Here is a 24,514-nt window from a genome sequence, read left to right as displayed (position 1 = left end):
TAAGGCCGCTGCTGAGGAGGTGATGAAAGTCAGGGAGCGTCCATTAAGCGTGTGAGACGGCCCTCCAGAGTGCGTGCGGATGAGGGCTTTAAGTGTTTTCAGCGAGGAGCCACGGACCACCTGGAGGAGGAGGAGGAGTAGGGGGAACAAAAGCATCTGTCTCAGGGCAAGGTAGACTCCAAAAACATCGGTTAAACAAGTGCCAAAGAGCACTTCTGGGCATCAGGTATCACAAGTCAGGGTTTCCAGCGTGTTTAGAGAGATGACCTTCAAAATGTCAAAAGGGGGGCGGCGGGGGTTACGCTCTTAGATTTGCACAAAGTGTGCTTTTCATGGCCAGAAGGGTAATGGCGACGAGCCCTGCACTGAGACTTTTGTCTCTTTTGGAGGTAGTGCAACGACAAGAAAGCTGCAGGTCAAAGTCATGGACAAACTATTGTGGCAACACACTCTTGGAAAGATGGGATAGGACAGGAATGAATCACGCCCTGTCCATCATTTTCATGCTGGTTAACTTTTCTATGAAGCTACAGAAAGACGAGCAGTTGACAGCATCTTTTTCGTGTTGTAATAGGCTTGCGTGTGTTTAACCGGTGGACAGGGGATGCCCACGCAGGTTATAATACACTCTGGGATGCTGTCATTAATCGACGAAAGAAGAGTGTCGACGTTCAAGGTGTGCATGCGGGAAAGTCCCACAGTCTCACGCTGCAGACGGGAGAGAGTTGGCAGCAGGATTGACTCCCCGTATCGAGACACCCCCACTGGCTCGCCATCACACACACACACTCTGAGATCACAGGCTGAGCTTTCATGCTTCAACACAGATCTTCCCCCAACCGTGGAGGAAACTGTGCACAGATATGAGATAGTGGCTTTTTAAAAAATAAATGAGCAATTCAGCTGCTTTGTGCAACCTAACTCCAACTATAACATGCTTTCAGTTAGTTCTTCTGTTGTTAAAAATGACAGTAAAGCCATCTTTCCATTTAACACTGTTAACACAAAGAAACAGAAGCTGTCTGAAGACAAGAGAACGAGACATTACATAGAAATGTCTTGGCCACCTTGACTTCCATTATTTAATAAGACATTTCAGCAAGTCTACCATCCTCAAACTGTCAGCGAGAGAGGTTACTTAATCCTTATCGCTCTGACCTCCACTTTTATACAGCAGCTAAAGTTGCTGGGTCTGAGCTAAAGGTCACATTTTATTTGGCTCTGATCGTGTTGTTGCGCAGCATCTACATTCAGAGGATTCAGGAGGGAGGCTTTGAAGTTTTATGCGTGCATCAGGTCTAAGACTCGTCTCTCGGCATAATGGTGTCCATAAAGAAAGACAACATTGTCCTCGTAAGCGGGTTTATATGTTTAAACTCTGAAAGACAAAGGCAACCAGTAAAGTATGCTTCTCTTAAAATATTGCTCTGTTAAAAGTAAAAAAGTGGGTTGTTTAAAAGGAACATTGGTAAGAAGTGGACACATACTGAGAAACTAACAAAATACCTTTAAAAAAGCATTTTGATCACATTTTGAGTAATTTATTATTTGTATTGTCAGTTTGTTGACTCAGATTCGCCCCGTAACACATGTAACAGTAGTTTGGTTATAATGAATATGTCAACATTACAAAGATTTTTTTTTAAAATTGATTCACAGTTGCCATATTGTGATAAAATACATTTCAGATGTGGGGATCTTTTCCAAATTATGCCGATATGTTTCATATTTTTGGTCATATTACAGTATATCACTAGCTCAGCTTTTTTCAGAATAAAAGACAAAATGGTACAGTGTCTCAGTCTTTATATAATCGATACAGTTTCTAGTGGTTTTTCTATATTGCATATATCTAACTGTAAAAATATATTCTCAAATAAATAAATATATAACATAAATATATGTATCTAAAATGAATAAATAAATTGTTACATTTTTGCTCTTTTCAAACAGGTCTAGACACAGGTAAGAAAAAAATAACTGAATTCCTTCAAAGTCCTTCTGAACAAACTACGGCTCTCTGACACAGTACCCAAATTAAAAGTACCATTTCATGACAGTACAGATTCCCACGGACTCCACGTCAGCTGACGTCTCCGTCTGAGATGCTCTATGACTATTCAGCTCCGTTTCCCATTCGTCTCCTATTCCACGCAGGTCCTTTTTAGGGTCGTCCAGCCTCTAAAACAAACGACCCCCTCATGCCGAGTGTGCAGGCATTCTGGCCTGTCTTCCTGGCTGCTGAGAGATGGCCCGTGCATTCCTACAAGAGGCCCCGGTGCCTTTATCCCTGCTGGTCGGGCTGCTGTCCACCAGCCTGCACTGGCCACATCCCCATGCCTGCGTCCCTCTTCTCTTCTCTGCTCCCTGCCTGCCAGGGCTTTAGCAGCTATTCCCGAACTGGACCAGACCTCCAGGTCTCAGCTGTGTCCCAGGATATCCCTGTACAGCTCTGGCACACGGTCGGGATCCACAGGCCTGGGCAAGAAGTGTGTAAATTTCTGGTGCCGCCTGGATTTAGTCCCATCCCTTGGTGTTCCGTCTTTATTTAATGCCACAAAGTAACGCGTCCCTCTGTCTCCGTGTTTGTAGAGGTTGGAGGAGTATGTGTTGTACCAGTTCTCCTCAAACTGCTCCCTGAAGACACATTCAGCTGTGAGCTTCTCCTGAAAACAAAAGGTACAACATAAGAGAAGTCTCTCAGACTTATGATGCAGACATAGAAAAGCACGTGCAACATTTAATTATTTCTCTAAATTTATCTTCCTGAAAAACAAAATCTCCAAATATGACAAATGAAAAAAAGCTCCTTGTGGGTCGTCACATAGTCAAAAATGAGGATTTGGGCAATACGAATAAGCAAAGATGGTACTTACAGAGCCATACAGCTCTCCTTTGTCGTTCATCCCCAGGTAGAGTCCACTGTCCACCCCTCTAATGCTTATCAACCCAACAGCAAGGCTTATGAATTCCAAAATACCTGGAGAAGAATAACACAGTTGTTCTGTACAGACTTTAACAAAGATGAAAGAATATTATCAAAGAAGCTCAAAAATTCTAATTCAGCTCTGACAGCAGCCTTCTGGCACAATTAATAAATTTTAATAAAAACAATTATATCATAAGCTTGTTATTTTCATCATTCTTATTCACTCTTTCCTTGTTGCCGATTATTTTAATAATTATTTGTTTTATTATAACTGTTGGCCATTTTCCATTGCCTTATATATTTTGCTACCAAAATATATTAAAAATAATTCTCTCAGTATTTACCAGAACGACTGTGGTCCTTCCTCGTCCCTTGCACTGTGCCATCCGGAAGTATTTCCAGATGAAAGCCAGTTCTGCAGTATAACTGTCTCCTCCTGAGAATCCCTTTGAGGTGCGTTAAATCCGCCGTGGTGCTCCGGGAGAGCCTGTCCCCAGGTATGAGGTGCTCCCCCAGCAGCGTCGGACTGTCCCCAAGAGGGGTCAGGAAGAAATGGGACCCGACCTGTGCGACACCGTCGATGCCGTGCAAGACGCCTCCAACTTCTCCCAGAGCGGCAGCAGCCATCGCGTCAAAGCTCAGCGGGTAAAGTTCAGTGAGGAGGTCCGGAGGGAGCGCTCTTGCGTAGTAGACTACCTGGTTGCCACTGTCACTTATTGCATGTTTACGTCCACCTCCTCCGTTACTTAGCACATGTACAGGGACACGCGGACGCGCAGATTTCGATCCCCTGTCATGAAACACTCACCAGATCTCCGCTGCCGGCTGCACCGATTTCTCCCCTTTTTTTTTTTTTTTCACCGCTGCGTCTTCATCAGTTGGGGCTGGGCTGCAGTTGCTGCTCAGATAGCCCTCATGTTGCATACCTGTTCACAGCGGATGGTGATACCTCAGTGGAGCCGCGGGGCAGACAGAGGAGGATTCAGTAGTGAGGGCTGAATAAACGCTGCAGTGCAGGTACAGGAGCTCCTGGAGGTTTTGCGCTCAAAGTGGCAGGGGTGGTGAGGCAGGTGCAAAACCACAGGACTAGTAATGGGCGGGGCTGTCACAGTTCAGACGTGCCCTGGCAGGGATTTTTTTTTTCCCTTCTCCCAAGGCATAAAATAAGAGATACACGGGGGAGGGAGAGAGAGTTGGTGGTGGGCGGTGTGCTTAAACTGAGCACTTACTTCACTTAAAATTCTAATTAAATCTCTAAACACAAAATATATGACACTTTAAATCAACCCGCGAGAGGTGAGAAATAACTAAGTGTCTGTTTCTATGTTTATCCAAAGATTTCAACATTTCCTTCCCTCTCACGCCCTTTAATCCCAGAGTGAGTTGAAATACCCACGGCATGTCTCGCGAGCTCGGAGCAGCGGGCGGCTCGAGCCGCTCTGCTCTGCTCTGTAGGTTACGACACAACACCTCAGTGTAAACAGCCATGGCTGCCCTGCGCAGGCTTATCCCTTCACTCACTAACAGCTCTAAAACAGGGACGTTTACGTCGCGGAAACAACAAACATCCTCGAAGGCGACGAGAGCGCTGAAAGTTATCGCAGCTGGGGCGTGCGTCACCGCCGCGGCCGGTGCTGCTTATTACGGCTGCTCGTTTGTCGGCAGGCGCTCCGGATTGAAGAGCCATGTGGAGGCTCGACTCGTTCATCTGGCGTTGCCATCAGTTTCTGCCACCGATAAGGTACAGTGGGACATTTGTCAAGCTGCGCGGCTGTAGTGACAACATTCAGCACGTACAGTCTGACTAAAACACCTGCAGTCGTTCAAAATGAACAGTTTTAGTTTTTCTCATGTGAACATAGCTGTAATGACGGCCAGCATCGCGTCGTGCACATGAAACTACAGTAACGTGGATGTGTCGTCACCATAAGGAGCTATCCCCGACCTTTGGTGCTGAAATGGCAAAATGGTCAAAGGCAGTTCATAGATCACGTGCCCCAACTGCAGCCATAACTGAGGGGTTTGCCTGCTTTTTTCTGTATATATGTTGCATGATTAGTACTCACCTTAAGAAAACTAAGAGACGATCCTATACTACTTATGTATGTATTGTTCTGTATTTACATTTTTTTACGAGGTGGACAAAATAACAAAAACACCGATATAATGTAATCCAATACAATAGCTTAGCAATGGCTTGTGGCTTTGGGAAGCCTTTAGTGTGTGGTTTGTGTTCATACTTTATCAGTATCACTTGAGTTTTTGATTCAAGTTTCTGGTAGTTTTTGAGACCATACCTGGATGTTGGTGCTGGATTTAGGTTGTTCCTATTATTTTATCCCCTAAGTATCCACAGAGGTGGACAAACTACAGCTACAAAGGGCTCCAACTAATGAGTATTTCCATAAAGATTAATGTATTCCTTATTTGTTTAAATAATTGATTAATTGTTTAGTCCAAAAAACATCAGAAACTAGCGGCATCACAACTTCCCAGAGGTCAAGGTGACATCTTCGTGTTGCTTGTTTTGTCCCAAACCCAAAGATATAGAAATTTACAGTGATATATACCAGAAAAGCCGAAAATCCTGGTTCCAGTTTCTTTTCTCTATTAAACATCATTGTAGATAAAAAATGTGGGGTGGTTTTGGACTCTTAGTTGGACAAAACAACGTCGCCCACTTCCAAGGTGCAGGAAGAAGGTAAATAATGTTAAAGTGTCAAAATTCCAGAAACAAAATAATCGCTAGTTGCCGCCCTGGAGACCAGAAAATGTTGGAATATTTTCTTGAGAAATGTGTTACCCAGTTAATTGATTATTGAAGTGGTGTTGATGAATGTTCTTTTGATTGATTAACCAATTAATTGATTAATCATTCCAGCGGTAATCATTAGCTATTGTCAGTTGTTCAAGTTATTTTGTCCGCCTCCTGTACAATGTGTATTTGGCCCTACTAGCCCACATACCAGCACTTCTACAGTAAGCCTCTTTAGCTCAGACATGTGCTGACATTGTTGACGAGATTTTCATGGATCACAGGGGATGTAAACAAACATGTAAACCATGTAAACCAGGTCTGCTTTGCACACTTCTAGCTACAGAAGATTCCTTGTTTCATATCTGCGGGTAGGAGGGAGGAAACCTTGACTGGTGTTCACAGGCAGCAGGAATCCAGGGACACAGGAAACTGGACACTGGGACTTGGCGGAGGGGCTGACATTTGATGAGAGGCGGGGGTGGTTAGAGGGGGTTTAATGGTTAAGCAGAGGGGGGCACACATTCCCTGGGTGTTTGCTCTGTGCCCAGTGGACCTGGCACTGTGCCACCTGACAGAGAGATCCACTCTGTCTTCACCAATCCAGCCTTCTGATCTGGCTGAGTCTGAACAGTTGTAGGGACATTATCTGGTGCACAGAGATGAAAAATAGGGCTGACATAACATGCGCCCCATTACTGAATTAAAGCTTGGGCCTCTTTGTTGTTCCATGTGAGCGAGGCTTTTCGTGACAAGAAAAGCTTCTGTGGATTTCATAAATGATATGATTTGCAATATTTCATGATTGTGTGTGTGTGTGTGTGTGTGTGTGTGAGTTTACAGGCCAGGACCTATGGTCTGGATGATGGAGATGTGTACATGTCGTCCTATGAGAACAGGTTTCGCCTGTTCAGTTCGGTGGAGTACGAGGGCCAGCTCTACATGACGCCACTCAACTTCATCGAGTCCATCATTTTGAATGAACCCAAGAGTGAGTGCACTACTATTACTACTACTATCAGCTCCTTTCCACAATACTAAACATCCTTTGGAGGAAGGAAGGAAACATTAGTGATGTTTAGAGCTTAAACAGTTAATTGACAATTTTGACAATCAATTAATTGTTATAGCTTCTGAAATGTGAGGATTTGCTCGTTTTTCTCTTTTTCATGGTCGGAAATTGAATGTTTTTGTGATTTTGGGCTGGTGATCTGACAAACAACTTTTTCTGTCATGTCACAATTAATCAATGAATTGTAGATCAGTAGATGAATTAATAATGAAAATATCAACACAGAGTCATTGAGCCTTTCTCTGTATTTACTATTGTGCAACTGAGGTTGAATGTAATGAATGGATTCAATGGAGACATGCAGATCTTGTTTCTGTCTCCAAAGCAGACAAACTGCTGAGTGTTTTACCTTTTATTTATGTCTTTAGGGCATAACTGCATTGACTCAAATAGCAAATTAAATTTAGTTTCTCTCCTTCGCTTGCTTGTTGTCTCACAGTTTTTATAGTCGACTATGTAAACGTCAATAATCTTTACAAGAACTCGTTCTAATATTGATTCTAGTGGCACTCTGTGCTTGCTGACTGTGTGAATATATTCTGTACACAACTTGCAGCAGCCTGGACTTTGTGTTTGACCAGTGAGCGACATTCAGCCCCACAAACTCTGCCCCAATAGTTCCTGGGCCATCAGAAAGTCCTATCCCCAGAGAGAGGGTTTTTTTGGGGTCAGGAACTATGGGAGAGGAACTATATTTAGACCGTGGTTTCTCTCAAGCTTGACTTCCTAAGAAGGTACCTAAAAGTTCCTGCATGGGACCAGGCTACTTCAGTAAGTCTAAAATGCAGAGGACACAGTCTCTGATGTGCTTTCAATACTTGAAGGCTTAAGTGTCTGTATATTTTTTTGTGCTAAAATGTTAAAATTAGTTTCACATTTTTGCTATCAATCATTTTGTAAGAGAAGGTAGCCTCCCATTTTCCTTCATGAAGACTGTAACAGTGTGCTGCACTGCAGATGCTACACTGCCTCTATAATCTTTGCAGCTCTGTGGAGAAATCAGCCACATTTGTCAGCAGCCATTTGCTTAATTACACTTCCGTCAAGTCATCAGATAAATCCCTGCTCCTTCACCCTCCAATTACCTGAGATTGGAAAAAAGTCCCAGTGTTGTTTCCTGGAACATTATCTGTTGCTGAGGGCCTGTAAAGTGTCATCGGACAATAAGTTGTGGCTTGAAGAGCTTCAGTCATAACACCTGCATAAAGATAGACATCTTTACCAGCAACCCCACTTTTATGGCTCATTTATGTGGCAACAAACTCGCTGAGACCCGGAGAGACCAAACAACTTTGTATGAATATCATAAATGTAATGATAAGACATTCTGATTACTGTGGTTAATTATGATTTAAGGTCAGTGGCTAGCTGTAATGTTTTGGACAGGGATTCACTGGCATCTAATGAGGAAGGTAAATTAGGAGCGTCACTGTTCTCTGGTGGCTAATGGCTAATGTGTTGCAAAAATAGTAATCATGGTGTTTTATGGTTATATTGTGGCTGTAAAAAGAGCTGTGTTTTTGCCATTCCTATGGATGTTTAGGACCTCGGACATGACCATTATGTAACACTGATGGTTTCATTTCAGAGACAGCCCATGAAGCAGAGGATGGTGGAGTTACGGTCATTTAGAAGAGAACCATTTGAGTCCATGCTTAAAGTGCTAAATTATTCATATCGGATCCATAAGGTTTGCTGGTTATGAAACATTGATTGAAAGCATCAAATACATACTAACATCGAGGACAATATCCCCCTTTTATCTTCACATGCTCACTCAGACGCTTCGCACATGGCAATCATAATCCCAGCTTTAGACACAGGCTTTAAAATGTGTCAGTGGAGGGTTATTGTCACTGTTATCGATGTGATTTCCCGGCCAGTTTTTTTTTTTTTTTTTTTTTTTTTTTACAACGCCTCCATCTTATCTTCTGCTTTATTGACCATTGGCATGCGTTCACGGAGATACGCAGCTTGTGTTTCTGTCCACATAAACACTTGTTTTCACTTTCCCAGGTCCACATCCCCAGTACAGAAGTCACTATTGGAACATATTATTATAAGTCAGACATATATCATCCACTAACTGTTAACCTTGTTTTGTTTAGGTAGGAGAGTATGGAAGTCCCTCACAAAAAAGGTGAGTTGTTCTGTCATCAAAGCACTTGCTGCTGTTTTACAGAATCTCCTCCTCATCTGTGTAAAACCTCTGTAACTACTGCAATGCCAACAAACACTGCATTACGTTGTGATTACCCAGGATTTAGAAATGAACGAGTGATTTGGGATTTTCTTCTATTCTCTCAGGAATTAGACAACATGCTGGCTGATACCCCGCCTGTTTGCAAAGGATCATCTAATTTGTTTAGAAATCTTCGTGAACAAGGTGAAGTAACCCACTTGATGTACTACAGCTCTACACATAAAGCCATTGAATTTAAGTCGTTCCCCTTTATGCTCCATGTGTTGTTCAGAGTGTGTCTGTTGTGCATGTCAACCTCGTATAATCCAGAGCAGTGAGTATGTTGTAAATACTTTCTTATCTTCAGACCATCAGTCTGGTAACATGTTGTAGATTTATTCTCACGTAACCTCTGCAGAAGGTTGATAATATTGATAATATACATATGGATCCCCCCGGGTTTCTCGGTATAAACCATATAAATGCGATAACTATAAAGTTTCCTGATAAGATCTATATAATTTGGTACTAATTGTAGAGAAAGTAGGAATTTCCTTGATAGAAAAGGTCCTTTTAAAGTTAATAAATCATGATTTTGGAAACTTTATTATCATATATGTTGAATTGTATGCTTGCTTATAGACAAATTTCACATTTTTGCATGTTCATCTGAGCTATTAAGACTCTCTAGGTTACACTAGCAATGCATTGGAATTGATAAATTGCAAGGGCAATTAAACACCTTCTCTATTTTCCCTATAATTAGTACCAAATTGCAATAGTTTTTTTTCTTTTCAGAAAACTAGAAAAACAAGATTGTAAATTATTCTAAACTTTTTGACCCTTAAAATAAAGCGTTACCTAAAAGGCTAAAAATGGCACTGATTCGACTTGAGTAAAGTTTTTGCATCATTTTGCGTCACAAATCTCCATCGAACCTTGGATAGGAAAGGTGAAAATGCTTGCTACTGCTAATGAAAGTATGTTTTTTTTTCTCCTTTTCCCATTTTTACTTATGTGCATTATACTATGCACAAGAATTTTTTTTTAGAGCTGAAGTAGTCAGACCACGGTCAATCATTCGATTAGTCGACCGTTTGGATAACCGATTAATCTTTTCAGTAATTTTTCTCTGGTTCCAGCTGCTGAAATGTGGGGATGTTCTTTGTCATACATGAAAATTAACTGAATGTTTCGGGGTTTTGGACTGTTGGTCGGACATTTGATAGTTGATAGACAAAATGATTAACTGATTAATCGAGCAAATAACGCTAGTTTAATTGATTGATTTGATTGATCGTTAGTTGTTGCCCTAAACATTTTGACAGACCTATTAGGCTGTGTGTCCTCTATGCTGTTGCTCATCCCGACTGCTTTGGGAGGGAAGGGGTACGACTTGGCTTGAGGACTTTCCAATCTGTCACTGTGTTAATTGACATTCACTGTACAGACTTCACATATGAGCAATGCACTTAGAGTCCTCATGGGTGTGATAATAACTGCACTCTTCACCTGCAAACCTCAGTTCATAGTAACGTTGCATGGAGAAAATGAAGTTGTCGATGTCAGTGAAGACCTTTTTAATTTTCCCACCTGGGCCTGCACACTCAGTAGGTCATACGAGCCAGTGGAGCATCAGATCTCACTGTTCTGCTCTCCCCTCTGTTGCTTTAGCTAAGTGCCAATGCTGGGATTTGGGGCTTTTAATCCTGCTGTTAAACGTTGCGGCTTTGTCAGGGAAAAAAGGACTGGATTGATCTGTGAACAAAGCGTTGCTTTAGAGAATGAGGGAGCTGTTTGAACCCAGCTATGTTGAGACATGTCCCGCTGGCCACCCCCCTGATCACCATGGACATTATGAAGCCTAAGAATGGCATTGGATTACATCTCCGGGACTGCCACTCTGTATGAAGTGTTTCTGTGGAATTCTTTGTATTGTCTAACAACATCTACTTGAGCTCAGAGACTGAGCTTGGGGGGGCTCCCTTCAGGAGAGAAGGTGTGTGGTATTGGTGGAAGTTTTTTCTCTCTCCTCAACTCATTTAAGCTTTAAAGGCTTTGAAGCTAGAGATCTGTTGTCATTATAGGGCCGTACCTGCCAAACAGAGAGAGCTCGGGTGAGAAGATGGAGCACTTTGTGATTTTTAGATGAACTCTGTCTAATGGCACGCATAACTAATTCTCTTTTCACACCTCGGTTTGAATAAAAATGACATCTTTGTTTGCCAGTTTTGTTTTTTTCCCCTTGAGTGTTCCTCTCTTTGGAAATATCTCCCCGCAGCAAACCCTGTACCTGAATTCTTTTCCCATAACACCAAGAGCAGTCACCCAGAACTATCTGTGCTCGATTCTCTATCTTCCCGAGCAAACAAAAGCTTGGGAATGCTTTCAGAGTCAGAGGGGAGAAGCCTCCTGAGTCGACTGAGCTGTCTCCTGACACTTACTCTTCCCTTCTCCGTGTCACACAACAAAGGGAGCTGAAGGACGCGACACAAAACCTGAATCGGCCATTCTCAATCAGTGACAGATCACTTGAGAATGTATTACACCTTGTTACCCAAATGCGATCAGAAGCCGTAGGCCTTAAATTTGTTTGGGTTTGTGTCCAGATAGGTCAGCTCAGTTGTAAAGCCTTTGTTTGTGTGAGGGGAACACCAAGCATGAAGTAAAAGGCACCTTTTAAGATGTTATCAGTGAGCGAGAGAGGATTACTCTTGTATGAAGGCGTGCACTGTTTCTTTGGATAGCCTATTCATCTCGGGCACATGACTTTGAACATCTGTAAACACCTTCAGCTAACTGCTTAATGCTATTTGATGCTTTCTTGTGTGGAAAAGGGAACATTTAGGTTTTTGTTTCTCCGCTTGACAAATCTTTCTCTTTTTTACAGGTGTCATCAGTTACACAGAATACCTCTTCCTGCTCTGCATTTTAACAAGTAAGTATATATTTTAACTGACTTAGGCAGAATAATCTTGAAAATTATTTAGAGATTAAAAGGTGACTTTCCAATGTGATTTCAGAGCCCCATGCAGGCTTCAGGATTGCTTTCAACATGTTTGATGCAAATGGGAATGAAATGGTGGACAAAAGGGAGTTCTTGGTGGTACGGCCCTCATCTTGATAATCAGAGAAAATAAAATGCATTTGATCCATTACGTTGCATTCTGCATAATAACGTATCATCTTCTCACCAGCTGGAAGAGATTTTCCGTAAGAAAAAGGACAGAAAGGAAGTTGCTGAAGACGTGCAAAGATTTGACCAGCAGGTATGAGGTGCTTTCAAATGCCTGTTAACGGTTATTAAAGCTACTGTAATCAATCTTTTTTAATATTAATGATGGCCCAAATCACTATGCGTAATGTAAAAGACGTTGCTAATAATTATGAACCCACAGAGGGTTAATGCCAACTTTGCAGTTTCACGCATTTTTTAGCTTTATAGCCTCTTAAGCTCATTGTTTTGGTTTTCTATTGCCTGCAAATTACACTCTCAACATTGTTTCCAGCAACAGCAGGCAGATGTTTTCAGCAAAAAAGCTCAGATAAATCTACTGTACACTGCTTGTCCAGTACCAAATGCCAGACAGACAAAGTTAGCAACTAGCAAGCTAAAGGGCAGATATCTTTCTCAGGAGTTGGTGTAGACTAAAACAGAGTTGAAAGAAGAGTGAATATTGGACTTACATTGGTCAGGTGGCAGAAACACAAGACTAAATGAATGCTAATATGTCTGCTAGATGTGTAGATAAGTAACTGTTGGCTAACACATTCCCTGTAACAACTTTATATGTCAGGTGTTGTGTTTTCAGCTTGGTCTGCTGCCCCCAAGTGGTCAAAAAATCTCTTGATTTAATTTAAACCTGCTTTAATTAGTTTGGCCACTTGGGGGTAGCGGAACAAACTGTAAATACAACAAGGACATGTTATCACGGTATGAAGTTAATAATATGGCTAACGTGTTAGCAAGCAGTTGCCTATTTAATCGTCCAGAGTCATTTATAGTCGTGTCTCTGCCACCTGACTTTTTTCACTGAAAAAAGCTGCCTGTTGCATCTGTTGGAAATGAGGCTGATTAGATTCATGAGAAGGAATCAAAACAGTAAAGTTTCAGGCCGGAAAACCAGAACAATGAACTGAAAGTCACTCCATTGTTAATAAAAGAAACTAACGATTAGTGCAGCTTGATATTGACCTGAATCTTAAATTTAACCAATGTCTAACATGACAGGGTTTTTGCTTGCAACCCTTGCAGTGTTCCTAGAGAGAACACAGGCTGCACAGAGGTGAATGTGGTCATACAGGGTAAAACATGCCTGAGGCTTTCATCTCTTTAGGGCTGTCTTATGCCGCATGCAGGTGGATGTAAACAGGCAGAGCTGAATTGAGCGATAAGAGCAACTCTTTGAGGTCTTATCGCCCAAACACAACATGGAGGACCTTACTCTGCCGGGACAAACGTTTGCATCTCTGGACAGTCTTGCATTAATCTGAAGCCCGTATAACCATCAAAAAGATCATTAGAATGGGTACTCTAGATTTGGAAATATAATGAAGCTTTGCAAAAAGACAAAGACTCTGGGTGCATTCACAAAGCTTAAGAATAAGAATCTTGGATCGCTGGTAAAGTCACGTCATATATAAACTAAACTAAACTCATAAACTAATTTCCTGTTCTAAAATACTTAGTGAATTATGAATGAATCTTCTCTTTCTGCTCTCTTTTGCATTTCAGAGCCTGCAGCTGTATGGTCGTCACAAATCCCAGCCGCACACTGTATGTATTGTTCCCTTTCCCTGAAGGAAAATGAACTGTTCTGCTTGTTGCATGTATTTTTGGCATGTGCTCCTTTCTAACCTGAAAATGTTTAGCACAGAAAACACACATGCATCTCAGGGGCTGACACCACCCGTATTTGTGTCTGTTCACACCAGATAACCTTATTCACACTCACTGGAATTGAAATACACCACTGAGTACTTCAACATTATCTGACATATTGTCTTTGTGTGTGTGTGTGTGTGTGTGTGTGTAGTGTGGGGGGTGCACCACAGATGATTTATGTACTCGCCTTTTGTCAGTGTTGGGCGAGAGATTCCACTTCCAAAAAGCTCTTACCTGAAGACTGACAACGACCCCCATGTTTTATTTTTACAGTTTCTTGAGGAGTGGTATTTGGGCTCAGGTTACCTTTTGTAATTGGTTTGACCATGAAGATGCCAGTCAGAGAGGACTGTGAAAGCACTCAACACACACACGTAGAAGAGCCCACAGCTAACAGAGGGGCAGACCCATCTTTTCAGAGTGCTGTTTGAAGACTTTACCTTTAGGTGTGTCTTTTTTGTTTTGGTTTCTTCTGCCGTACTGTCGGTATCGTTCCAGCAAAAAGTTCAAAAGTCGAATCTTTTCAAAAAACACATAACATGCACGTCTTCAGTGCTGCGGTTGGGCTTTCCCCGGCATATTCTAATTACAAGTGTATCAGGACCTTTTCATGGGGATGAGATGGGAACAGCGCGGTGCATTAAAGAGTTGTTCCATAATTAGCTGTGGGATCATGTCGTAAATCTCTCTCTCTGGTGAAAAGCGATGAGGCGCAGAGGAAGAGCTGTTTTATCAGCTGTCTCACATTCCCCCTCAGGCTTGAGAGATGAAAAAAACGGAATAAGATAAATAAATATTATGAAATGAAGCAAGCCATACTTAAGAACACGTGTCAACGGCGGCTGGCTGTGTGCTGGTTGTTGCTTTCGAATGAGGTGATGTTGAGACTTGAGAAACATCTAGACTGAAGAAATGATAGGTTGAAAAAACAGAATGAGAGTGAGAGAGACACCAACATGGTTTGGTCTCTAACTGGGAGTTAGAAATCCTAGTTTTTCTTAACTACTGACAGATTTCCTGTGATCTTTTTATTGCACATGACACCACTTACAGGAAAATTGTTGTTGACAGTTGCGTTTCAGTGTAGCTGTAGTTATAGTAGTCCCACAGCAGCTGGGAGAGTGAAGGGAGCAGCGTAAACTGTAATAATAATAATGATTGGTTAATCCCAGATCAGGAGCATGACCTCATCGAGAAAAATAGCAGAGAGTGGCTTCTTTGTTCCAGACAACATTGAGCAGGAAATGCGTTTGAGTTTTTGTGCATTTTAGCGTATTGCTATCTTTCATATTCACCCAAATTCTTTCAGAAAATGTATCTATTTGAAATCTGAACCTATTTCACAGCAGTAGATGAAAGGTGTCTGATAACCTGCATTTACCTCACAGCATAGCATCAAATGATGATGTATTGGGTGGATTCAGTTACATAGTTAACCTGGCATGAATCACCCTTCAGGTCTCACTCCCTGCATGCTTTGGACATGTGTTGGCTGTGTTGGCTCGATGTCCTGCCAAGAGGCTGCATGCATCGCTGCAGAGCAGGCACATGTCAGGGCTGATGGACCTTTCAGATACTCCGGTGTCAGCCCCAGTCTGTTTCTGCCTGTTTGAGTGTGGATGGATGTCAGTCTGTCTGTCCCTCTGTCTCTGACTTTTTGTTTTCTAACAGCTGTGCTTCAACTGCTGCCACAGGTTCTTAAAAAAGACAGTCAGCATGTGGAGGCCCGGGGCATGTGGGATGTTCTCAGACGTGGCACAAGTCAAGTTCTGTTTTCTGATCTCCCTGAGGTAGCCATGCCCTCGTTAAGATGCTTCTTCATTACTTTGGTTATACAGTAATACTATGCACCAGGTTCTGACTGCTTGGTTTCTCATAGAAGTTCCTGTAGCTTCCGTGTTAGCGAGCACTATTGAACAGGTTCTTGATTAAAGCATCTACCTTCTTGTTAGTAAGAGTAAATACTCAAAGAGAGCTCCTCTAATATTTCCTCTGCAGCATGAATCTGTTGCATGGCACGTGTTCGTGTCGTGCAGAAATGAGAAATGTTGGACCAGTGGCAAAGTGAAAAATTAACCATTAACTCTGAGCAATTATTCAATAGCAGAATCTGGGAACGGGTATTAACTAACATCTTTACTTAAAGCTTTCAGCATGGTTAAATAAATGTCATTGTTAATGTTTACCTGGTGTTGCCATGACACACTTTTTTTTTGCAAATTTGCTCAATGTTTGGCCGAATCGTTACTGAGGTGGACACTTAATTTCTATGAGGAGTTATAATGCAGTCACTTTTTCCCCCTCTGATAGCATGTGGATGAGAAAACAGAGACAACGCTGCTGGTGCATTTCTTTGGGAAAAAAGGCAAAGCCGAGTTGAAATTTGAAGATTTTTACGAGTGAGTTGAAAACCCTTTTGTCTGCTGTGTGATGCATCATGATGTCCCGGAGAAAATGATTATCTCCCAGTGTAATATGGCCATTAATGATTTTCATACCACAGTGAACCTCCAACAGCTCAACCTTTAGTGGTTTTGTTTGTGACTATGTGAAGTGTTCCTTTGTGCATGTAAGTTTCTGCTGGTGGCGTTTCCTGTCAGCAGCTGCCGTCCGTCTCGCTCCTCCAGGTTCATGGACAACCTGCAGACAGAGGTGCTTGAGATAGAGTTCCTCTCCTACTCCAAAGGCCTGCCCACCATCAGCGAGGAAGACTTTGCTCGGATCCTCCTGCGCTACACCAATGTGGACGACGTCAGTGGGTATTTGGACAATGTGCGCCACAGCATGCCGGACGAAAAGGTTCGCTGTTTTTTCCTTGTCATCACATATTACCTCTGACGGATCCCATTCCTCGTCTTTAGGTACAAGGGGTAGACAAAGTAATAGGAACGCCATACAATATGATGTAATCCAATACAACATCAAAAACTGGAGCCTCAAACAATGCAGGAGAGATTAATCAGCTCCTCTCTTCAGCATTATAAGATTGACAAAGGTTGTAGGTCAATTAAATTGGACCTCATTATATTGGTGTTCAGGGTATTTTGTCCTGGGATATTTAAAGGAGTAGTTCAACATTTTAGGAAGTATGCTTATTTGCTTTCTTTCTGAGAGTGAGATGAGAAGATCGATATCAATCTCATGCCTGTGCGCTAAGCTGAGGCACCCTCAGAGAGTTAGGCTAGCTCTCTCCCCCTGTTTCGAGTCTTTATGCTAAGCTAACCTAACTGCCTGCTGGGTATAAATCAAGCTTGTCATCTAACTCACTAACTAAATGAAATTTAGCTTTCAACAGACTTTGAAACAACAAAGTTTAGTTTGTCGTCCCCCAGTGACAGCAACGATAAAAATGCTCGAACAGAACTAGTTCGTAATGCGTTCGGCCGTCATAGAAATGTTTAAATAATGATAACAATAACAAATATGAGGGTAACAGCACACATTTTCAGACAGTCACACCTTGAAGGTATTTATTGTGCCGTTCTTGGTTGTTTTGTGTGAGAACGGGAGTATTTTAGTCCTCTGTTTCTTTTGATACCGCTCTGTGAATAAACTGTTGAGTGAAGCATCCTCATTTTAGCTTTAATTTGTTTTTCCTCTTGGCACGGCGACCCGCTCCTCAGCCACCTTGAGTAGCCTGTTGCTAGATCTCCATTGATTATCAAGTGGGTCTCATCGTTAGGCTAAGAGATATTTTATGGCCCTCACCTTGTTAAAACAGCAAAGCGTCACAGATTAGTCATTACTCCAATTGTTCGGCTGTGTGTGTTGCCAGTTTGCCGGGGCCCCCGGTGAGAGAAGGAGCTAGTAGCAGCGGGATGGTTGAGTGGAGATCAATAGGCTCAGTGTTTGAGTCATCAGCCAAGCCTGAGATGTTTGGGGATTCATCACTTTTGTTGTTTTTGTTTATTCAAGCATCAGGTTAATCTGCCTTAGAAAAGTCTGCAAACGGCCTGACCTCTTCCCAAAAGCTACAATCCTCCCCCTGCTGCTGACAGCTCAGCGTGTCCATACTGCGCAGGGAAAATCCAGCAATGTATACTTTGTCTGTTTGGGTGTGTTATCTATCTGATGGCTTCAAGGTCCCACACACACTAAAGGATTCCCCGCAGGATGAAAGGAAGTAGATTATGTGTTGTGTGAATTGTAGCACTATCCTTTGCTGGAGTGCTGACACATGCAGCCGTTTTTTTTATGTGGCACTTTATAAGCTTTATTTAATAAAGCCATTGTTTTATTGTTGTTATATCTCTTTGCAGGGAATCACATTTGAGGAGTTCAGGTCCTTCTTCCAGTTCCTAAACAACCTGGAGGATTTTACCATCGCCATGAAAATGTACAACTTTGCCAACCGCTCCATTGGTCAAGGTAAAGTCTCACAGTTTGTAGTCACATACTAGTTGTACAACACTTAAACTTGTGCCTGATCTTATGAACACATTTACTGTTTAAGGAAACTGAATTTCTATGTCTCCAACTTGCTTTGGGTGATTCTTCGTGGTATCATGCACATGTCTTCTGTAGAATCTACACTACATGGCCAAAAGTACGTGGACCCCTGAGCATTGATCGATTGTGATTGTCAGACATCTCATTCCATGAACATAATATGCCTCTATAACAGCCTCCACTCTTCTGGGAAGGATGTCTACAAGATTTTGGAACCTGGCTGCAGGGATTTGCTCCCATTCAGCTACAAGAGCATAAGTCAGAATCAGAATCAGAAATACTTTATTGATCCCCGAGGGGAAACCTCAGTGTCAGACACTGATGACGGCCGTAAAGCCCCTTAAGGTCAGGGCTCTGTGCAGGCCAGTCAAGTTCTTTCACACCTGGTTTGTTCATGGGGGCATTGTCATGTTGAAACAGGCAAGGCTTTCCCCAAACTGTTGCCACAAAATTGGAAGCACCTTATTATCTAAGATATCATCGTGTGCTGTTGCGTTAGGTTTTAAGATATAACTTTGTTGCTCAAAACACGAAAAACTAACCCCAAATCAAAAGTACACAAAAGTATGTGGACAGGCGTATGTGCATTTGCTGTCATTTATTTGTCAGATGTCATCTTATACCACAAAAATGTCTGAAATAATAAATCATATTTAACATGTTGCTATAAGTATTTGAAAGTATATGAAAACAAGATTGTTTTCCAAAAAAATAATCACCTTTCAAACACTAATATCACTTTGATTTTAGTTTTATTTCAAGCTGAATTGTTGAAGACAGCATTTAATCCCGCAGGGGTCTAAAGACTACTCCCCGCTTCGATGGGGATTTATTGTTCACTTCTGTTTTTCTTCCCTCTCAGATGAGTTTACCCGGGCGGTCTACGTGGCTACGGGCATCAGGCTGACCCGCCACTTGGTCAACACAATCTTCAAGATCTTCGACGAGGATCACGACGATAAACTCAGCCACAAGGAGTTTGTCGGCGTCATGAAGGACCGGCTGCACCGCGGCGGCGGGGTGAGACAGCAGAGATCATTTAAATGCCATCCATCTCTCTTTTATGACACAGAAGGTGACAATCTCCTCCTCCCTCGTCAGTCTGGGAGAGCAGCTTCTTATTGGGTAAAAAACAAGGGAAGCAGCACAGAGGTGTTGGTGTTTGGACTCCACAGCAGCAATGACTGATGTGAAAGATACCAGCATTGTCAGTCTTTGTCAGCTACTTCTTAATGTTTAATCTGATTTAACAGGATGAAGGTCAAAAAGGCAACTATGGGTGCTGAGCACAGAAATACATGTTTATTTTCAAAACAGAGTACTTTTACACAATTAGGCCTACTTAAGCAACTATTAGCATCACAAACACCACCTTTCCTGTTTAATCACAACTTTGAGTAAGCACTAATTATGTCTCTTTGTTCTTTAGTTAGTGGTATACTTAAATACCTCCATACCATAATGTCTAAATTACACTACTGCCACTTTTTATTACTGAAACACATCTCACCTCTGAGTTGGAGATTAGTGAAATTATACTGCCATCTAGCGGGACATCATGAAATTGGTTTTCTCATGGTATTCCTCTTTTTCGATTTCCCCCACTTGCTCTCTCTCTCTCTCTCTTTCACACACACACACACACACACACACACACACACACACACACACACACACACACACACACACACACACACACAGGGCGTCAGAGTGGAGGAGAAGTTCACCTCTTTTAAGTCCTGCATGAAGAAGGAGCTCTCAGGCAAATAGGTAAAGTCTTTTCTCACACTGTCAGCTTTCTCTGTTTAATGGGGGAAGGAATAAAATTATACTAACAATGTTTAATGTGAGGTTGAAAAATATTTTTTTAAACTGTTCCCTAACAGAGTCTCCCAGGCACACTATCCTACTATATAGTCAGTCTTTTCAGATGTGTTTTGAGGCCCACACTTTGCTCGCCCGTAGCATTGAGTTACACTGTAATATTAACGCCTGATCAACTGCCACCAGATACCAGCTTAAGTCTGCATACATGAGCAGTGAGCAGTGCAGTTTAAAGCTGTATAAATGTTTCAAAGGGAATGCACCTCTTGGGAAAGGGCCTGATAAATCTTAGGAAAGGAACTGATCTGTATGTTTTTGCAGACAGTGCTGCAATATGAAAAATGTCTGTTTTGAGAGAAAAGAGAAAATTTGCCACTATTTAGCCCCATTACTGTGAGATTTTGATCAGGATGAAAGTGCAGTGAACAGTAGATATTTCACTGCGGTACAGCATTTATATTTTCTGACATGAATGTTACCTTGTCAGCAGTTAAAGGAGTAGTTCGACATTTTGGGAAATACACTTTCCTGCCAAGACTTAGGTGAGAATATCAATACTACTGTTATGATACTGATATGTCTGTTGAATAAGAAGCTACAGCTGGTTAGCTTAGCTTAGCACAAAGACTGGAAACAGGGGGAAACAGCTAGCCTGGCTCTGTCCAAAGGTAACAAAATCCAAATTACCAGCAACTCTAAAGCTCATTAATTAACATGTTATATCTCGTTTGTTTAATCCGTCCAAAGTGTAAAAAGGACAAGTTGTGGTTGTGCGGTGGGTTATATGCGTCTTGTGTGGGTTATTATTGTCTTTACATTTCAGTTTTATCTTATGCTGGGCTAAGCTAACTGGCTGTAGCTTCATATTTACCGTACAGATATGAACCATGGTATCAATCTTCTCATCTAACTCTCGACAAGAAAGCGTATAAGCGTATTTACCCAAAATCTTGAATTGTTCGTTTCAGCATAAGCCGCCACAATAATTCGCATTTTCTACCAATTATGATGATTGTATTAACCTCTGCTATTTTCAATAATTTTACATATGTAAACTAACTTCTGTGCTGGAAATACTTCCCATGTTATTTTTTAGATTAAAGTAAATTAGTGAAATCTGTAGATATTTGGGAGAACTTTAGCTGGTTGCTGCCTTGCCTGTATGCTGAAAATCCACAGCTGTAGTCACTGCAGAGGACCCAGTTTTTTTTTTCTTCTGCATACTTGCAGAACTACTGCAGGACTCTGTGATTAAGAGGTGTAAAGGTTTTTGTTTCTCTGTAGTCTAATATATTGTTGTTTTTCAGTATTTAATTTCTGCCATGTAATATACAAGAAAGAATTGACTGCAGTTCTAATGTAAGAACGATACAGATTATTCATGGCAGCACAGTGTTTTAGTTTACATGTACAAAGTGTCACACTGGACTTGTATTTATCATTTTCTCTCTGTTTTGTCACCAGGTGAAAAACCTATCATCAGTGCATGTCTTACAAACGATGATGAGCCGTGCCTCCTCTTTGCTTTCTACCCGGACAGAAGGGTTAATGCATGTTGCAGCATCTTATTGCGCTGTTAGAAGTTTTAAAATAAACAGGATGTGGTACAAACAGGATGTGGTCAGCCTAATGGGAAGCTGTTGCAAGTGGTTGAACAAACAAGAATAACCCATTATGAACCTACAGAAAATCCACTTTTGTCGCAGGAAATTGGACTAATTAGTTTGTCCAACTCTTGCCTGCTCAATAGATATTTAACTATTTATTGATTCATCTACTTGTAAATATATTTATTGGTTTACGATTGTTAACACTGATGTTATTTATTTACCTAAAAGTCCAACGTTGTCTTACTACTGCTCTGCCAATGTGTATATTGTTCAGTTTGATTCTCCTTTTGTCCCGAGCCTTATTCTGTACGGCATTGCTCACATACTTTGTCCTTCTGTTGGCTCTGCAGCCCCCTGCACAGATCAGCTCAGGACAGCACCTCCCCTTCTCTTTATCCTCCTCCTCTCCCTCTCTCCCAAAGCGCTGCAGCTAAAATCCACCAGGATCCTCCAGAGCCAGCAGGCCTGAACAAACTCAGTCTTTTTCACTGTTTAACTACAGGCAGCTAACATTAATGTTAATCATTTCTTGGCTAGTAAAGACAAGTGCTATTTTCATGCCACTGGCAGGGACAAAATATTGAAGCCATATGTTTGTTCTACTCTTGGGACACTTGCTGGTTTTAAAAGGAGCTATATATATATATATATATATATATATAAATAAAATCACACATTCAGTTCAAAAGGAGGACCCAAATGCAAGACTCCAGGCAGGCAGGTTGAAGAACCAAAAACAAGCTTTAATAACTAAAGCTAACACAAGTCCCAAAAATAGGCAGGCAACAGAACAGACGGAGCAGACTGAGGCACAATCCAAAAACAAGGAGACATACAAAACTAAAGTAAAGACAAACTGGTAGGCACTAGGAACACAGGCAGTGAGGTGCATACACAGGACTGGGGATCAAACGCAGGGCATACGGTACAACAACGATCTGACACAGAACAAAGGAAGAACCCAGAATAAATACACTCAGGTAGGGGAGACACCGAGACGCAGGTGGAACCAATGAAAGCAATCAAAGACAGGAAGCAAAACTACCAGACACAAGAGGGAGGGAGAATAATACAAAATAAAACAGGAAATAACAGGACAAAAACCCCAAACCATGACAATATATATAATATATATACTTCCCTTTAGGCTCTGTAAGTAAGAGTTTACACTTTATCTTCTTCTTTACAGAAATCCTCACTTGTACTACTGCACAGTATGTTACTGAGGAATTCATGATGTCTGTTTCCTGGTGTAATGTTTGCTTTGGTTGGAGTTACTGAAAAAAGAAGATATCAACATGTTACATGCTAATATTATTATAATGATGATATTACCCAGACTAATGCATTTGTATTTCAGTCAGTCTGTTTTAATCTTGGATGTTCTGATTAATTAGTCTATCTCTTGAAGAGTTTAGGAAACTTCTGGTCATATGTCATTCTTTGAAATCAGGCCTTGACTGTTACACATGTCATTTTTAATGACATTGTGCAATAAATATAATATAAAATATTTGGATTCTTGGTTATTTTTGTGACAAACACACACATGCCAACAATGTCTTGCTTTGTTGCCGTTACGGCCACTGTTTTTCACACAAGTCAGCTAATAAACTGTGAACTGCTCACACCGTCCTCACCAGGCAAACCGCTGCTACCTTCTTGTCTTTGTAACTACAGTGGACTGATGGCAGGAGCACAGAAGAATAAATTAGCTGTTTTATTCCCAAACTGAAGGCAAATCATTAACAGTATTAATCATCAGGAACCTGGAGCTATGTGGGTGTTCGGGACTCTAATCAGGGACTTTTTATCTTTAAATGATTCATTCAGCAGGGTAATAATTTGCAGTCTCACACTCTAATCCTGCACTGCTTGAAATAAGATCCAGGAGGCCCGTCACAGACTCTGTAAAAGACCCTTGAAATGTAGAGAAAAGTTTCAGTTACAGCTGCATTAAACATCACTGATACAATTTTCTGAACTTTGCCTGTTAGTTGAGTGACAGGAAAATGAATGGCCCGCTTACTTGACCATCATATCTGCACATTGCTAATAATTTTCCCACGGACATCACATCACCCACCCCTGTTTTGTGAGAAAGTACTGGTAGTTTCACCCACAATTGCCCAGTTCTAGTTTGTTTTGAGGGAACAGGTTTCTCTTTCCATTCAGTATGAACAATCCAGTTCATATCAACGACAATAATCTCTGAAGGGAAGTCTAAAGGGGCACACCAGCAATTCAGCATTTCACCTCCATAAAGTTGGCAGACTTACAAGAGACAGATTAAAGAAAGAATTGTCAAAATTGATGCAGCAGAGGCTTTTTTGTCCTTGTTTTGGTTGAAACTCAAAGGATGCTGGATCCTACAATTCCCATAATGCAACTCAATAGCGTCTTTCATTAGACCCTCCCGACCTGGTAAATGCCCACATCTTTTGATGACATCATCAGGGTTATTTTCTTAGATTTAAAAAAAGAATCCGTTCAGAGCCTCAGAAGACACCAAACAGCTGTTTTCACAGGCTGGATAGTACTCCTTATGACAAGTGAATCAATCCTGATGTGTAAAGTCAGTGACGTGGCCGTCAGGTTAGCTCAGGTTATAAAGGTCTGTCTGTTTTGGACCCTTTTGCTCAGTAGTTTCTGAACAACATCGAAACTAGTTGAGTTTTGACATGTTACTGAGCCTTCTGTCCTTACTGTAAGGCTGAGATGTGCGTATTATTGGTGGTGTACATTGTTAGTTTGCTGCAGCATGCCACCCACCCACAAAGTTGGCAACAGGTGGAAAATCATTGCTTA

General features: G+C 41.6%; 2 protein-coding genes across 5 annotated transcripts; one reads left to right on the top strand and one right to left on the bottom strand.

Moving 5' to 3' along the window:
- Positions 1-1,519: 1,519 nt before the first annotated feature.
- Positions 1,520-3,975, bottom strand: fgf20b (fibroblast growth factor 20b). Its single transcript, XM_044204251.1, has 3 exons — positions 3,274-3,975; positions 2,877-2,980; positions 1,520-2,666 (listed from the first exon to the last, which is right to left on the bottom strand). The coding sequence occupies exons 1-3, from the start codon at positions 3,554-3,556 to the stop codon at positions 2,421-2,423; spliced, it is 633 nt and encodes a 210-aa protein (XP_044060186.1). The 5' UTR covers positions 3,557-3,975; the 3' UTR covers positions 1,520-2,420.
- Positions 3,976-4,245: 270 nt separating this feature from the next.
- Positions 4,246-23,219, top strand: micu3b (mitochondrial calcium uptake family, member 3b). Of its 4 annotated transcripts, none has more exons than XM_044204248.1 (15): positions 4,246-4,670; positions 6,528-6,675; positions 8,865-8,896; positions 9,064-9,142; positions 11,829-11,876; positions 11,962-12,044; positions 12,136-12,207; positions 13,674-13,715; positions 15,518-15,613; positions 16,134-16,222; positions 16,427-16,622; positions 18,083-18,191; positions 19,135-19,292; positions 19,974-20,042; positions 21,561-23,219. In XM_044204248.1, the coding sequence occupies exons 1-14, from the start codon at positions 4,416-4,418 to the stop codon at positions 20,040-20,042; spliced, it is 1,476 nt and encodes a 491-aa protein (XP_044060183.1). In that variant the 5' UTR covers positions 4,246-4,415; the 3' UTR covers positions 21,561-23,219. The 4 variants fall into 4 exon arrangements, with proteins under 4 accessions (XP_044060183.1, XP_044060185.1, XP_044060184.1 ...); XM_044204247.1 differs by having other exon boundaries at positions 4,398-4,670; positions 16,451-16,622; XM_044204250.1 differs by lacking the exon at positions 15,518-15,613 and having other exon boundaries at positions 16,451-16,622.
- Positions 23,220-24,514: the final 1,295 nt, after the last annotated feature.

Source organism: Siniperca chuatsi, linkage group LG8 (assembly GCF_020085105.1).
Source record: "Siniperca chuatsi isolate FFG_IHB_CAS linkage group LG8, ASM2008510v1, whole genome shotgun sequence".
NCBI classification, from domain to species: domain Eukaryota; kingdom Metazoa; phylum Chordata; class Actinopteri; order Centrarchiformes; family Sinipercidae; genus Siniperca; species Siniperca chuatsi.
The sequence above is the reverse complement of the archived record's forward strand: the minus strand, read 5'-3'. Positions and strand labels throughout refer to the sequence as shown.